This window comes from Aphis gossypii, chromosome X (assembly GCF_020184175.1).
Source record: "Aphis gossypii isolate Hap1 chromosome X, ASM2018417v2, whole genome shotgun sequence".
Taxonomy (NCBI): Eukaryota; Metazoa; Arthropoda; class Insecta; order Hemiptera; family Aphididae; genus Aphis; species Aphis gossypii.
Window position 1 is genome coordinate 52,193,164 of NC_065533.1, and position 14,733 is coordinate 52,207,896.

The 14,733-nt window shown below is 33.3% G+C and overlaps 2 protein-coding genes across 4 annotated transcripts in view; one reads left to right on the forward strand and one right to left on the reverse strand.

The window, feature by feature from the left end:
* The window catches only part of LOC114129309 (protein stum), a 31,999-nt gene extending 17,795 nt beyond the window's left edge, over positions 1-14,204 (reverse strand). The window contains exon 1 of the mRNA XM_050205295.1: positions 12,312-14,204. Within this exon, the coding sequence (XP_050061252.1) occupies positions 12,312-13,933 (1,622 nt within the window). The 5' untranslated portion in view covers positions 13,934-14,204. The remainder of the gene's footprint in view (positions 1-12,311) is intronic.
* Positions 2,771-10,810, forward strand: LOC126551564 (uncharacterized). 3 transcript variants are annotated; one of them, XM_050205298.1, is made up of 7 exons: positions 2,771-3,485; positions 6,709-6,814; positions 6,875-7,001; positions 7,076-7,548; positions 7,625-8,048; positions 9,402-9,564; positions 9,677-10,810. In XM_050205298.1, exons 2-5 carry the CDS (start codon positions 6,713-6,715, stop codon positions 7,868-7,870), a joined length of 948 nt encoding a protein of 315 aa, XP_050061255.1. In that variant the 5' UTR covers positions 2,771-3,485; positions 6,709-6,712; the 3' UTR covers positions 7,871-8,048; positions 9,402-9,564; positions 9,677-10,810. The 3 variants fall into 3 exon arrangements, with proteins under 3 accessions (XP_050061255.1, XP_050061253.1, XP_050061254.1); XM_050205296.1 differs by lacking the exons at positions 2,771-3,485; positions 9,402-9,564; positions 9,677-10,810 and having other exon boundaries at positions 3,730-6,814; positions 7,625-7,809; XM_050205297.1 differs by lacking the exons at positions 2,771-3,485; positions 7,625-8,048; positions 9,402-9,564; positions 9,677-10,810 and having other exon boundaries at positions 3,730-6,814; positions 7,076-7,549.
* Positions 14,205-14,733: the final 529 nt, after the last annotated feature.

Below are 14,733 nucleotides of genomic sequence, written 5' to 3' on the forward strand. Positions count from 1 at the left end.
ATTATCAGTAATTAAATTCAGCTTGATTTTGCATAAGACTGCAATAGATATTAAGACGATTGGTCGGGGTTAGTGGAAAATACATTTATCCATAGTAGCAGTTCGCATACGTAGGACATAGTAATATGAAACGATTAATTTTACAGTAGGTAATTAATTTGCTGAGAACATATTGTGATCTTTACAACATATTCTAAAGCCATCACGTTTTAGAATAAATATTTAAAAAACGAAAAAATGTTGTGATGATATTGCAATTATTGCATATGTTATGTTTTGCCCCCCAAAGGTTAAACAATTTGCTACATTCAGACCTTGATTTATACATGTACACACGTGTGAAGCACGATCATAGCGCCTTCAAATTTTTAGGACTTTCTTATAATAGGTACTAAATGATCAATAAATAAAAATATTTATCAATACCTACTCAATACCACGCATAAAATGTAGTAGGTAGTGAAAATTCGTTTTGTTTACCTAAACATGAGCTTGAGCTCTCCTTTATCATAAGAAAAATTGGACTCGATGTCATTACTGAGAATTGTTCAAGATGTTAAAAAACAATAAATTAATGGTTGAAAACACTATAATGAAGAAATTGCAAAAAAAAAAAAAACAAGAATAAAATACGTAGGTATTGAAATTAACTGAAACATCTTACATCGTTGCGATTTATGGACTTAATTTGTCAGCTACATACTAAATATGTTCTTTTTATATTGTTATCAACTTTTAGTTAAATAAGGTTCCAAAATAAATAGATCGCAGGATCTCTTTAAATCAGGCCCTGATTGCAGATTCAGTATAGTACATAGTATATTATACTCGTAAAGAAATTTATTGTTTGAATTACAATAAAAGGGGGTACAAAAATGTAAAAAAAATTGAAGGTTTAAATTTCTTATTGAATAGGATATAATTATAGAAAGGGTACGTTAAAATGTTTTAAAAAAAGAAGAGGTTTCCGCCCCCTTCCAATTCAAGATTCAAAAGTTGTAATGTATACGATAATAATATGTGATGTCAATTATGCTCATCCGGTCTGAGACATGACACACTGCGCTAAGTCACACCTGAAGCCAATGGAATAGACGTCGAATCTCGCGGCGTCCGGAGCGGGACGTCCGCCGCCCATCATCGCGTACCGCACGAGACGGACGTATTTCCGCTGCGCATCCACAGCCGTGATGGTATATATATATATTATACGTATATATGTATTATATTGTGTAATACACACACGCACACACGCGAGACGGAGAACGACCGTTTAGCCTTCATATGCACGCCCACGCAAAAGCGGATATATGGCTTGACCCGAAAAAAAGTTCACCGCCCGACTATACCAAGCGCATGTATAATGGCCGGTATTGTTTTATTACTGCCGTTGGTTTTTTTTCGTGGTGGTCAACTTTGGCGATTATTTATGATTTTATTTTTTTTTATTTTTGCTCAAGACCATGGGTGGGGAGTCGAAGCGATTGCTGCTGACGGTGGCGCTGGAAGTACAGATGTGGAAAGGGCGCACATAGGGAGGGCGGAAGAATATATACATATACCTGCGAGGTTCGGGGTGCTGTGCGCAGGAAGAAAGACTTTCAGGGTGTATATCGTACTTTAAGTCGTCGCCAGTGACGTGTAGGGGGTTGAGAACACACACACACACACACACACACACACACACACACACACAAGGGAAGGGGGCACTTGTGACTTGCGGTCACGCCAGCACGGAATGAAACTGCATCGCATGTTCGCTCGGCCTTAAGCACAAGATACCCGCCAGCCACCGCCTAAGTATATACACATACCGTTTCCTCGGCTGTGGCGGAGTGACCCAATTACTTACGTCGTGTATGTGTACCTATATAATATACACCCGGTGGTGGCGTGACTCGGTACAATGTAAGAACGGCCGGCGGACACTGCTACACACCGTTATATCGAACGAGCGAACGAACTTTTTCTTTCTTTTTCGACACCCCGCGAGTCATACCTGCCCGATGCCGCTGCCACCAACAAAACGCGTATAGAGACATTATTATTATGACTATAATACATATGTACGTGTATATTCGAGCACAATATTATTTATACCACTTGCTGAATTGTACCATTAGGCTTCGTTCGCGGAAACAACAAAATTAATACAGATCGTGATATCATATTATGATGCCTCGTCGGAAAACTGGTACTATGTTTCTACCCTGACCAAACACTAAAAAAAAGTCACCACGGTAGTACGAAATATACTGTAATTGAATAATATTTTCATAATTTTTGTGAATTTTACTGATTTTATTGCACATATTTTCACTACACTGAAAAAAATAATACTTGTAACATTGACAAACGCGTTTTGTAAATAATTGACAAATCTAACATGTATAACGCTGACAATATTTTATCGTGGTGACACAATTATTGATAAATTAATAAAAAATTTGTCATATAATGTTGTTGTTTTTTATCAACCTCACAAAAAGTTGAAAGTTTGATAAATCTTATTAAATCCAACCAACAAAATGTATTTATTATTTACAATATACATTTTTTTAAATCGATAATTTTTTCATCATTCTGACAGTAAATTGTACTTGAATGATAAAATCATATTGTATAAAATATATTTTTCAATTGACAAATTAATTTGTTTAGTGCAACAAACATATAAATCAGCTTTACAAAATATGATTATACTTTACCTAAATTCGTATCTCTGTCCACTATGTATATATATTATATATGCCCACTTTATTTTTTATGAGAATTGTTGTTATAACTTATAATACGGTATTATTAATACCTACATTGGCTAAACATTGAATGTATTAATTACGTTTATTAGTTATTAAATAATTTATAGTGTTTTTAAATATTATATTTTATATTTTGTAATCCAGCATATTATTATACAATGTTACACAATTTAAAAAATGGACAATTTTTGGTTTATGAACCATAAAAGTGAGGTAAGTTTGTTTTTGTATTCATTATTTCATTACGTAAGTATATTAAATACAAAATTAAACGTTACATGATAATATGCATTTAGCATTAATGCACGTATATTTTTCGCAGAATCAACGTGCCTCTGTGTCTGTTAAAATTAGTTTGAAGCTTAATAACAATATGTTATAATATTAAATTCGGAAAAAAGCTCGATTGGTGATAATGGGAAATAATTTTCCATGAATGTGTGAGCGATTTAACGATGGGTAAATCACATTTCTCGTCAACTCTCATTGGGCCTTTACTGATTTTGCGCCTGCAGAACAAACAAATAATAAGATGTGAACGTTCTTGATGATTATACATTTATACAGTCTTGCATTAGTCGCAATCCGATTTTGGTGTTCAACTTAGCTTAAACGTTAGATACCATAATATTCTATTATTATATAAGAAAAATTAGCATTTATATTTTTCTCATATTGTATACAGACTTTGTATCTTACTGCAAGTGTTATACAAGCCATAAGGTAAGTTTATATTAGTTAGTTATAATTTACATGAATTAACCATAGTCCATAGCCCATAATAAGTATGTACAAGCATGTAGTTAACTTTTAGGCATTTTAAGGTTTATTTATATAAATATAGCTAATGTTGATCTTGAATTTTGAAAAATATACATACAAATTTCAAAATATAAAACAAAAAATTAATTATTTTATAAACATAACATTATTATTAGGTAGCTAGGTACCTATATAATTGAACCTATGCTATTTTTTTTTATTTAATATAAGATTAACTCATGTGTAGGTAGGTACAATACATAATTTAAAAACATTTTTCTAAATATTTATATATAAATAACCAATATTAAATTAAGTAATAAATTCACATTTAACTTATATTTATTATAAATATTTTTAAAAACTGGAGTACATATAAATATTTACCTAATACTTGATTAATTTAGAATATCATCCATACCCACCACACACACTTTTGTAGGCTTGTAGCTAATCACTAATTATGCAAGTTACTATTTTTAAAATGTGGAAAATATATAAATATTTTTTCAGGTTAAATTCCAATATTGCAGTACTGGCTGATTTTTCTTTTTTTTTTTACTTATTCTTACAATGATTTGTTTTATTTGTAAATCTAAATTTTCTAACTTGAAAAACCTGGTGGTCCATTTTAAAATATTTCACTTACTTAAGACAAATAGCACATATGAATGTGTTGAGGAATCTTGCCATCAGGCTTTCCAATGTTTAAACAGTTTTAAAAGGCACATTTCAACTAAACACATTTGTCATAATAATCCAATAGATAATGTTGAAAATTCTAATGCCAATAATTATAAAAATGTTAAAGAAAAATACCTTGATACACCCACATTAGATAGTCAGCCTAATTGCTCAACAAAAACATCTGAATGTTTTGATATAGATTCTGCTATTAATTCCTTATATAAATCAGCTATAACATTTATTATGAGTCTACACAATAATAATAACTTTACGGTCAAAGATGTTTTAAAAATACAAAATGGCATTATTGAAAATTTAACTAAACCGATGGCATTTATGCTTACAGAATTAAATAAAACCCAAGTTGAACATTCAGTCATAAAGTTAAAACTTAATAAACTTAGCTCAGTTTTTTCAAATCCTTTTCAACCTTGTAGTACCGAATATCGTCTAGAAAAATGGCTAGTTCAAAATCAATATGTTACTCATTTACAACAGTTTACAATTAACAATGAAATTTGTAATGTTCAGCTCATGGGAGAAACAATCTATGATGAAAAGGTGACTAAAGGAGCTCTGTTACCCTTAAATGAACAATTTAAAAGATATTTAGAACATGGTGATAATTTGAATAGTTTTATTAATAAGCTCACCTTACTAAAAAATGACAATTCAAGTATTTCTCATTTTGTACAAGGGAATCTTTGGCGACAGAAAACATCCCAGTATGTTGGAAAATTAGTTTTTCCTTTTTTTTTGTATATGGATGATGTGGAAATAAACAATCCTTTAGGGTCTCATGCAATGTCCCAATCAATATCTGCAATTTACTATAGTTTTCCACTTGCAGAAAACAGTTCTCAACTCTCAAATATTTTCCTGGCTGCACTTATAAAAACCATTGATTATAAAAAATTTGGAAACGAACCATGCTTAACACATTTAATACAGGAAATAAATGTTCTTGAAAAAGAAGGAATAATAGTTACAACACCAAGCGGAGAGTTTCATGTGCATTTTATTCTAGGTTTAATATTGGGTGACAATTTAGGATTGAACACTATGCTTGATTTTAGTAAATCTTTCTCAGCAAACTACTACTGTCGTTTTTGCAAAGCTAGTAAATCTGAAGCTTTAGAGCTATTTGTTGAAAATAAACAATTACTGCGCACAATTAACAATTATTCAAATGATATAAATACAAATGACTTTAAAAGTACTGGGATTTATCAAGAGTCTGTTTTAAATCAAATTTATAGTTTTCATGTTGTAACTAATTATTGTGTAGATGTCATGCATGACATATTTGAAGGGATATGCCATTACGATATCTGTCATGTAATTTTTTATTATACGCAAACTGTTAAATTATTTTCTTTGGAAAAATTAAATAATCGAAAAACCACATTTCACTATGGTCCAATAGAAGTTGGTAATATTTCACCCGAAATTACATTATTACATTTACAAAACAATCACTTAAAAATGTCTGCACGAGAAGTAATGACATTTATACATTTTTTTCCTCTGATGATAGGAGACTTAATTCCTGAAGATGATGAGGTATGGAATTTTGTAATTATTTTGTTAAAAATAGTTGAGTTATTATTGTCTTACAAATTTACAGAAAGCTCAATAATATATTTGGAACAGTTAATTAAAGACCATAATTTTTTATACAGCCAACTTTTTAATGATAGACTAAAGCCCAAACATCATTTTTTGATACACTACCCTAATATAATACGTGAATCAGGACCACCTCGGCATTTTTGGTGTTTTCGTTTTGAAGGAAAACATAAGGAGATAAAAATGTATGCACGTTCAATAACATCAAGAAAAAATATAACACTAACACTTGCAAAAAAATTTCAAATTAAATTTGCCTATCTACTTATGCAGCCAAAAAAAGATGATTTGGTATTGAATTTTAAACACAAAATTAAAGAAAGTCAATTTGGCAAATTAATAAGTGATAAATATAAAATAACACCTAACCAGTATGAATGTTATAATAAAATTGAATACAAGGGCACTAATTACAAAGAAGGATACTACTTAACCAGGTTTATTTATGAAATGTGTCTATTTAAAATTATAGAAATAATAGTGATTAGTAACATTAAAATAATTATTTTGACCAAACAAATACAATTAAATGGTTTTCATTCTCACTTAGAAGCCTACGAAGTAGATTTCAATGAGCATATCATTTTAAATCCAGTTTTTAATGAAATAAATGACTTTAATGGACCACCAATAAATGTAGTTAATACTTCAATAGGCAAAAAAATGTTCAGAACAAAAGAGTATTTTATGTAATATACATCTTTATGAATATTATGTTTATTATTAGGTATAACATTTCAATAACTGATAGCTAATTTTTGTTTTTGTATAATAATATAATTATAATTTAACCAATAACTTTTAAGATTTATGATTAAAAACATATTATATTGTAATAAAATTAATTAGAATTAATTGTAATTTGAAGAAGAATGAATAGTATCAAAAACATTTTTGAAAATTTGAATGATTCAATGTCTGCTTCAATTAGTAATGAAGAGTGCTCTTTTACTGAAACTCAGGATTTTAATAAAGTATGTATTATCTTATAAAAATTTAAAACTGAATTAGAATTTAATTTTTTGTAAATATAGGATCAATCTGCAATTTATGTGGATATTCCAACGGTTGGCGGTTATGAATATCCATTGGAAAATATTGAAAGTTTAAGTGACTTGTTGAGCCAATGGGGATTGAGTTGTTTATACAAAACATGCTTAAGTAATTATAACATAATTCATAAATATAGTTCTGAAATATTTAATTAATATCCTTTATTTTTATTTTTTTTATAGCTGAGTTGGTAGACCTTACAAGTTTGTCAAGAATAAATCCATCTGAAATGTCCATGTTAGTTAAGGAATATCCTTTAGGCGTTCAGATCAACTTTAGGTACCATGTTGAAGCATGGCAAAAAAGTAATATTACAGAAAATGAACCTAATACAAATATAACATCATCCCATGTTATCCCATCTTCTTCTTGTTCGTCTTCGTTGGAAATGATAAAATTAGACAAAAACCAAAGTATTCAGTGTATAATACCTTCAAAGAATCCAAACATTGAAGTATCAAATATATTAAACTCCACTCAGGGTGCTTTAATAATTGATTATTATAAGAAACATAACAGTATAAATGACAATATAAGAACACTTTTAGTCGAAATAATAATTCAAGAGTTAATCACAAAAAAAATATTAATGTCTGTGTCATTGGCAGAAGAAATTGCTGACCAAATACAGCAACTATTTCCCTCTGAATTGAAGGTTTGATATGAATAAATATAGTACCTATTAAAATACTTGTATAACTAAAAATTTAATTTATCATACCATTTTGTAGGAAAATTATTTCATTAAGGACTGTTCAAGACAACCCAAAGGGAAGTTATATTGCAAGTACTATAATACAATGAGAACGTTGAAATCAAGTGGGTTAATTTCAAAACAAAAATCAATAAAAAAAATAACTAAAAGTAGGAATTTTAGTAGTTGGACTAGCAATACTTTTGGTAAATATATTTTAAAAATCATATATTGTATCATACATATTATACATAATACATTATTTAATTTAAAACAGAACTGAAGAAGATGTACAATTAATTTTGAATCAAATTAAACATGATAATTGTAGTCTTCCAGAACTTGAACGACATTGGAGTTCAACTGTCAATTATAGACTAAATGAAATTCAAAAGGCCACATCAACTCAGGAAATAATAAAAGAATGGAGGAGTTATAAATTACCAATGGGTTATAAATTAGTGAGTAAAAGTATATTTTTTAAATTAAATTTGAATCAACATTCAACAATAAGTTGTTTGAAACAATTATATGCTGCACATTACATGCAAATATTAAGTTTAAATAAAATTGATTAATATTATAAGTAGGTAAATAATACCAAAAAGGGTATATATATACTACTATAATCAATTGTGTGTTCATCTATCTATTTTACATAATTTATTACAATTTACATAACACTGTTGCCTTAGACTTAAGTAGTTACTTTAGAGTAACATGTACCTATACGCCATAGTAAAACTGCGAATAGTAAATCATTGATATTATATTATGCATTATTTTGCCTAGCAACCATCATGTTACAAAAATAATTCATAAACATTGGTTTAATTTAATACATACCTATAAGTAACTAATTCCTACACTTTTAGTTGATACTAATATAAAATATAAACTATAGCATCAATTTTTATGAATCTGCTGGTTGACCTTTATAAATGTATAATAAGGTATATAATTAATACTACCAAACATTTAATTTTATTAAATTTTTTATGTAGAAAGTTTACTTATTACTTACCTAATATAATTTGAATCAATATATTATGCTAAATGGTAAATAATGCCCTTGCATATGAAAAAAAATTATTATTTTTTGTTCGTTAATGGTTATAACTGTAATAGATTGTAGCATAACTAGTTACTCGATTCCACACATGAATTTGAATATCTGCTACTGCATTTTAGTAAATTTAAATGAAAAACTACAACAAACTATTTAAAATCTTGAAAAATTCTGAATATTTGGTGCCTTGCTGGTAAACAGTTATAAATAATAAAATAAATACTAAATCGGATATTATAGAACATACTACTATAGTACTACAATTGAAAGTTGTTTTAACTTCAGTTTCAGTTACTTTTTAATTCACTAAATTGTGACTGTTGTGTTTTTATCATTGAAAAAAAATGAAATGATAATGAAAGCATCTTATTTCTTATTAGTGACTAGACATTCTATTTTTAGATTGTATAGTGTATACTGTATGATAACATTGTAATCACAAACTTGATAGTAAATAAAATAATTTTGACTGTGATTATCAATACATGATGTTCTATGATATTATAGATATGGATATAGATTATACCTGAGACCAGCGGTCGTTAACCTTTTACTTATAGTTTCCTGTGTATCCAAAAACAAATACGTAAATGGACCCTGCTGATTACCTAATACCCCTACCGGCCCTACCTGTCTAGAATATTTTATAGGTAGACCTATTTGGGCTTGAGCTAACATGTCTTATAGCTTATTTAAATAACAAAATGTAAAATATTTATTAGGTACCTGCAAATTTATTTTTCAGATCGATATTGATTTTAATGTTCTACATCCAAATTGTTTCAATGTACTGGGCAATTATGAACTAAAATTATTCAGCATATTTAATATTTTAACAACAAAAATCAAAGATATAAGCTCTCGTAAATTATTAGAGAGTTTAAATGAGATTGAAAATCCATGTGAAAGTAATTTGCAACAATTTATATATTATACATATATTATATCTCTTAATAAGATAATAATATCTTAGACTTGTAGTCTTGAATATTGATAACTAATTATATAATATATTTTCAGATGCTAAACAAGCAGTTACGTTTTATTTATTACATTCGTTACTTGTTCCAACTACTAAGAAAGTAACCAGGGATGATAAGGGAAGAAAGAATATTATTAAATTCTCTATAAAAGATTCTCAAAATACTTTTGTGGTGTTTTGCAGTACTGTTTCCCAAGCTGAAGAATTAATATCTAATAAATATAGCCTTAATATGCCGATTCAGCCTTTTATTTTGATTATTGGTACACCACTACAACCAAAAGAAATAATAGTATATTTTGATACAATAAAGTATAAAGTTTTCACTGTATTAAGAGCTATAGATGTATGTTTCAAAATAATACATTTATTTAATTTAGAGTACCCAGTAGAATCATGTGCTGTATGGCTATTTATTCAAAAATATTTGTATAATATTAAAACCAAGTTCGATAAATCCCACCCTAATCTAAATCAATTGATATTTGATTTAGAAAATAATGTTGAATAGTTAAATTTTATATAATTGTTGAGCTTTATTAGTTATTACTAGAACCTAATAAAAAAAATAAAAATAAATAGTTAAATATATATTTTATAAGTTGAATAATAATTTATTTACTTACTTGTAATTAACTACTTTAACTATATAATATTAAAATATGTATACATTTATAAACCTATGTTTCTTTTTCTTTTTTTGTAAATACATCATTAATTTTATTCAATATACCTATAGATAATATATAAAAATAATAATATATGTATAAACATTTTTCATGTAATTTACACATAGTGTTATTTGTATTAGCCTATACTTGTTGTATTTATGTTGCTTAAAAAATATATGTTATCCTTAGGCTGTTGTGTGGTTTAAATTATATATAAATTTCCTACTTATTCGTTATAATATAATTTAATTTAATATACCTTTTATTTATTTGATTTATTTGTTTATAAGTATTCATAGTAGTAGTGTAGTATATGGACATTTTAAACACTACACAGTAAAACATTATAATGTAATTTATATGTATTTGTATTGTATACTTTATTTATCTAAACTTCATTAGGTACCTATGTTATTTAAATATATTTAATACACTGTCTTACTTGTATAATTTATATGAATTTATATTGTATAGGTACATTAGGTATGTGCCTAAACTATTCAATTATTTTAATATATGTTTAATATATCTATTTTGTTTTGGCTGTATAATTTTATTTATATTTACATTTTGCTCACATTTATGTTTAATAATATTTGAAATTTTCTAAAAAATAAAAAAAAAATTTAATACCTTATATGTATTTGCAATTTGCATATTATATTTTATTTCAACCAATAATAAATTCAGTTAATATGATTAAAATAATTTATTGAAATAATAAACATATTTTGTTGAATGGGAACAGTTTTTTAATCAGTAACAAAAACATTTTATTGAAAAGATAAAATTAATAATCTTGACAACAAATTTCTTAAGATGTGTTAATCAAATAATTTATTGTATTGATTAAATATTTTATTGTATTGATCAGAAATTTTATGAAAACAATTTCACCATTACAATATAATATAATCAAAATAATAATATAAGTTAAATCAAAATGATAAAATGTTTGTCATTTTTGAAGATCCTTAGGAACTGACATTTTAATTTTGTTGATTGGATAAATTTGTTTGTAAGCTGTATAGTGACAAATATTTTATTGATCCAATCCATATTTTTATCAATGTTACCAAGGTTTTTTTTTCAGTGTAATGAGTATATAGGCATTAATACAAATTTAATTGATTCATCTCATAGAAATGTATTAACATATTTTTTAACAAGATTTTAAGTTTTACAAAACAACATTTTTGAAAAGAAAAAATATTTTTATTTTTTTTACCTAGTCATAATCAATTGTTATGGTTTATTACCTTTAAAATCGACACAACATACGAAACTCGTGAAATACATAAATATATAAATAATATTGTAAATAATTAATGTTTAAGCATAGGTAGGTACATATTGATATTATGGCAAAATTCAAATTTTTTTTATAACAATAGTATGATGATATAATATATAGTATACAGCATGTAATTTAAGTACTTATATAATGTATTTTTTTCTTAGACCTTTAGTGGCCCAAAGTGAATAAAACAAACGGTGGCAGTGTTTATAATGTTCTAAAAAGAGGTCTCAAATATATACGGTGTTCAATTTTTGATGTTTAAAATGTATTTTATCTAGAGTTAATCTAAATAATGTACTCACACGAGAAGATTTCGACTGGGCTGTTTGGAAATATAAATAACCTACTTACTGGAATACCTATATGAATTAAAAACCTAAACGACACTAAATATAATAACTAACGCAGGTTAGGTCTGAACCACGCAGATGCCCGTGAGTCGGTAAAAATTTGCAGTTTCACGTTAGACTTCCAAGCGATCGATTGAATATGGATAGAAAAAATTGTATCCTTTAAAAGGCGAATAAAAAGTTATGCGTTTGATTCAAATACACTTGCACCAGGCAGTAGTACTTTAAAAACGGACAAAAGACGAAATTGGAGTGTAAGCACGGCAGACGTTTTAATATTTGATGAAAACACGGCGATACCTACAATATGGACACGCGGCAAAACGTTTGACTATATAGATTTATTGTTTACCTCGCCCATGCGACAGTCTTATGGCCGTTGCTGCTACTGGCCGTGGACGAAGTCTTGTTCCGGTCAGCGTCCACCGACAACCGGACGGCTGTCCGTCCGCTCTGGTTTTCGATTTCCGGTTGCACGACGATCTCTTGTAACTCGAACGACAGCGGAGGCGTAGTGGTCATCGTGACGGCAACCGACTGACGCGTGGTCGCAGCTTCCGTCGGCGGATCTCTGTCCACCACGACGACGGTGGCGGCTGGCTTCTGCGACGGACCGACGGCGGCCGGCGGATCGCGAGTTCGCATAGCGCTCTGAGGCGGTTTCAAGGTCGTGGCCGTCGGGTCTATGACGGACAGAGTGGCCAGCGTGTTCGCGGCGATGGCCGCGGGCGGGGGCACGGCCGTGACGATCGGCCCGCCTTCCACCACGGCCGAAGCGACGGCGTTGGCCGCGTGCGTGGTCGCTATGGCCGTGGCCGAGGTGGACGCCGTGACCGGGTTGACCGCGGACGGTACCGTGCAGGTCGTCGCGGTGGCGGCGGCGGTGGACGCGGTCAACGTCATCGGCGTCGCGGTGGTGGTCGACGGCGAAGAATCGAACGCTGTGGCTGACGACGACGTCGTCGCCGCGGCAGTGGTCGTCGCCGCGACGGTAGCCGCCCCGACCGTCTTTACTGAGCCGTTGTCGGACGGCTGGCGAGCGACGTCTTTCGGCGGAGCTTCGGTTTTCGCGGACGCAGCCGCCGCCGTCGCCGCCGCTGTAGCCGTCGACTGTTTCTTGGGTAAACGCGGCGACAACTTGGCCGGCGGACGGCTAACGGTCGGTCTGTTTCCGGCCACGGCGTTGGCCACCGGCTGCGCCCGTCTAGGCGTTTTAGGCGACCTGGTCGGCAGCGGAGATTTTGGCGGCACCGCAGCCGCGAGTTTGCGCGGCGTCGGCGGCAACTTTTTACGCGGCGACGATTTGACGGCCGCCGCCGTGTTTGCAGGAACGGTCGGCGGCTTACCCGCCGCCGCAGCCGGCGTCTTCCGGCCACCCGCGGCACCACCGCCCGTCGGTTGTCTGCCGGACGTGCCGGACGTCCGTTTGCCGGCCGCCGACAGGTCCTTGGTGGACGCCGACAGCTGTTTGCCGCCCGCAGTCGTGGCGGTGGCGGCGGGCGGTCGACGGCCGTCGGCCCGCGCGATCCGAGGTTCGGACGACTGTCGCCTCAGCGGTCTGGACGACGAGGACGACGGGCTGGACGCGCGCGACCGTCCGTTTTCGGGCGTTTTGAAACCGTAGCCGCGGAACGGGCTGACGCGGCCGCTGCAGACGTCCGCAGCCGCAGCGGCGGACGACGCCATGACGGGCGGTTCGGGCAGCACGACGAACGCGCCGCGGTCTTTGCGGCGCGGCCTCGACTTGTACGCTTCGGCGGTGGCCATCGATAGACCGTGCGGCGGCGGCGTCGGCGGTCTGCCGGTCGGGCACCGCGGGGACGTGCTCCGCGGGTCCGGGTGCCGGCGGCCGCGATGCCGTCCCCGGCGACCACCGCGGCCGTAGTCTTCGTCGTCTTCGTCGCCGTCGGACGAGATCACGACGAACGCCTCGCCGCCGTCGCCCAGGGCCGTCAGGCATCCGGTGGCGTTCATCCGCGGCAGACGACGACGACCGCGGTAGTGGTCACTGCGACGTAGTTCGTCATGCCGGCACGGTCGGTCGCGCGGAGGTATAACGACGGGCGTGCTTATACGGTCGGCGGTCTCGTGAACGGGTAAACGGTAATAATAATGGGTATTAGGTAGGTGCGTAGGCAGGCAGGCAGGTATATACCGCACGACTCGCGCGCTCACCAAACACGTAATGTGTACGCGCACACGAATCTATGTTGTCCACGGGGGTGTACTCACGCACACTGAACAGAGCTCTTGTCGGCGTTGACCAACGGCTGCGACGGCGGCCGAAAGTCGTAAACGTGACGACGCCGCCGCCGACCGTGTGGGCGGAGGGAACGCGACCGTAACGCGAAAAACGCACGAGCGTCGCGTCCCGTCGCGCCGCCGTCGGGTTTCTCCCGCGCACAATTGGCCGCCGCGACCGTTCGGGTTGTGTGCCTACAACAAAGGTGCGTTGCTGCTGCTGTACACACATTGTTTTAAAGTAGAGGTACGTATTTATGATGTTTAAAAATTTGATGTGTAAGTACATCGTAATAATATTATTGTAGTTACGATTATATTTTTAAAGCCTTTCGCTGTCGAATCATAACATACCTTCGGCTATACCCACTACAAACGTGAGACTGAAGTGGCTAAGGTAAAAAAAAAAAAATTAACGGTACCTATAATATTATTATATATCGTGTTGTATTTTCATACCTATGTATATTTTAGATATTATGCAATGCACAGTATACGACCTAGTTACTAATTCATATTTCTCAAGAATAAAT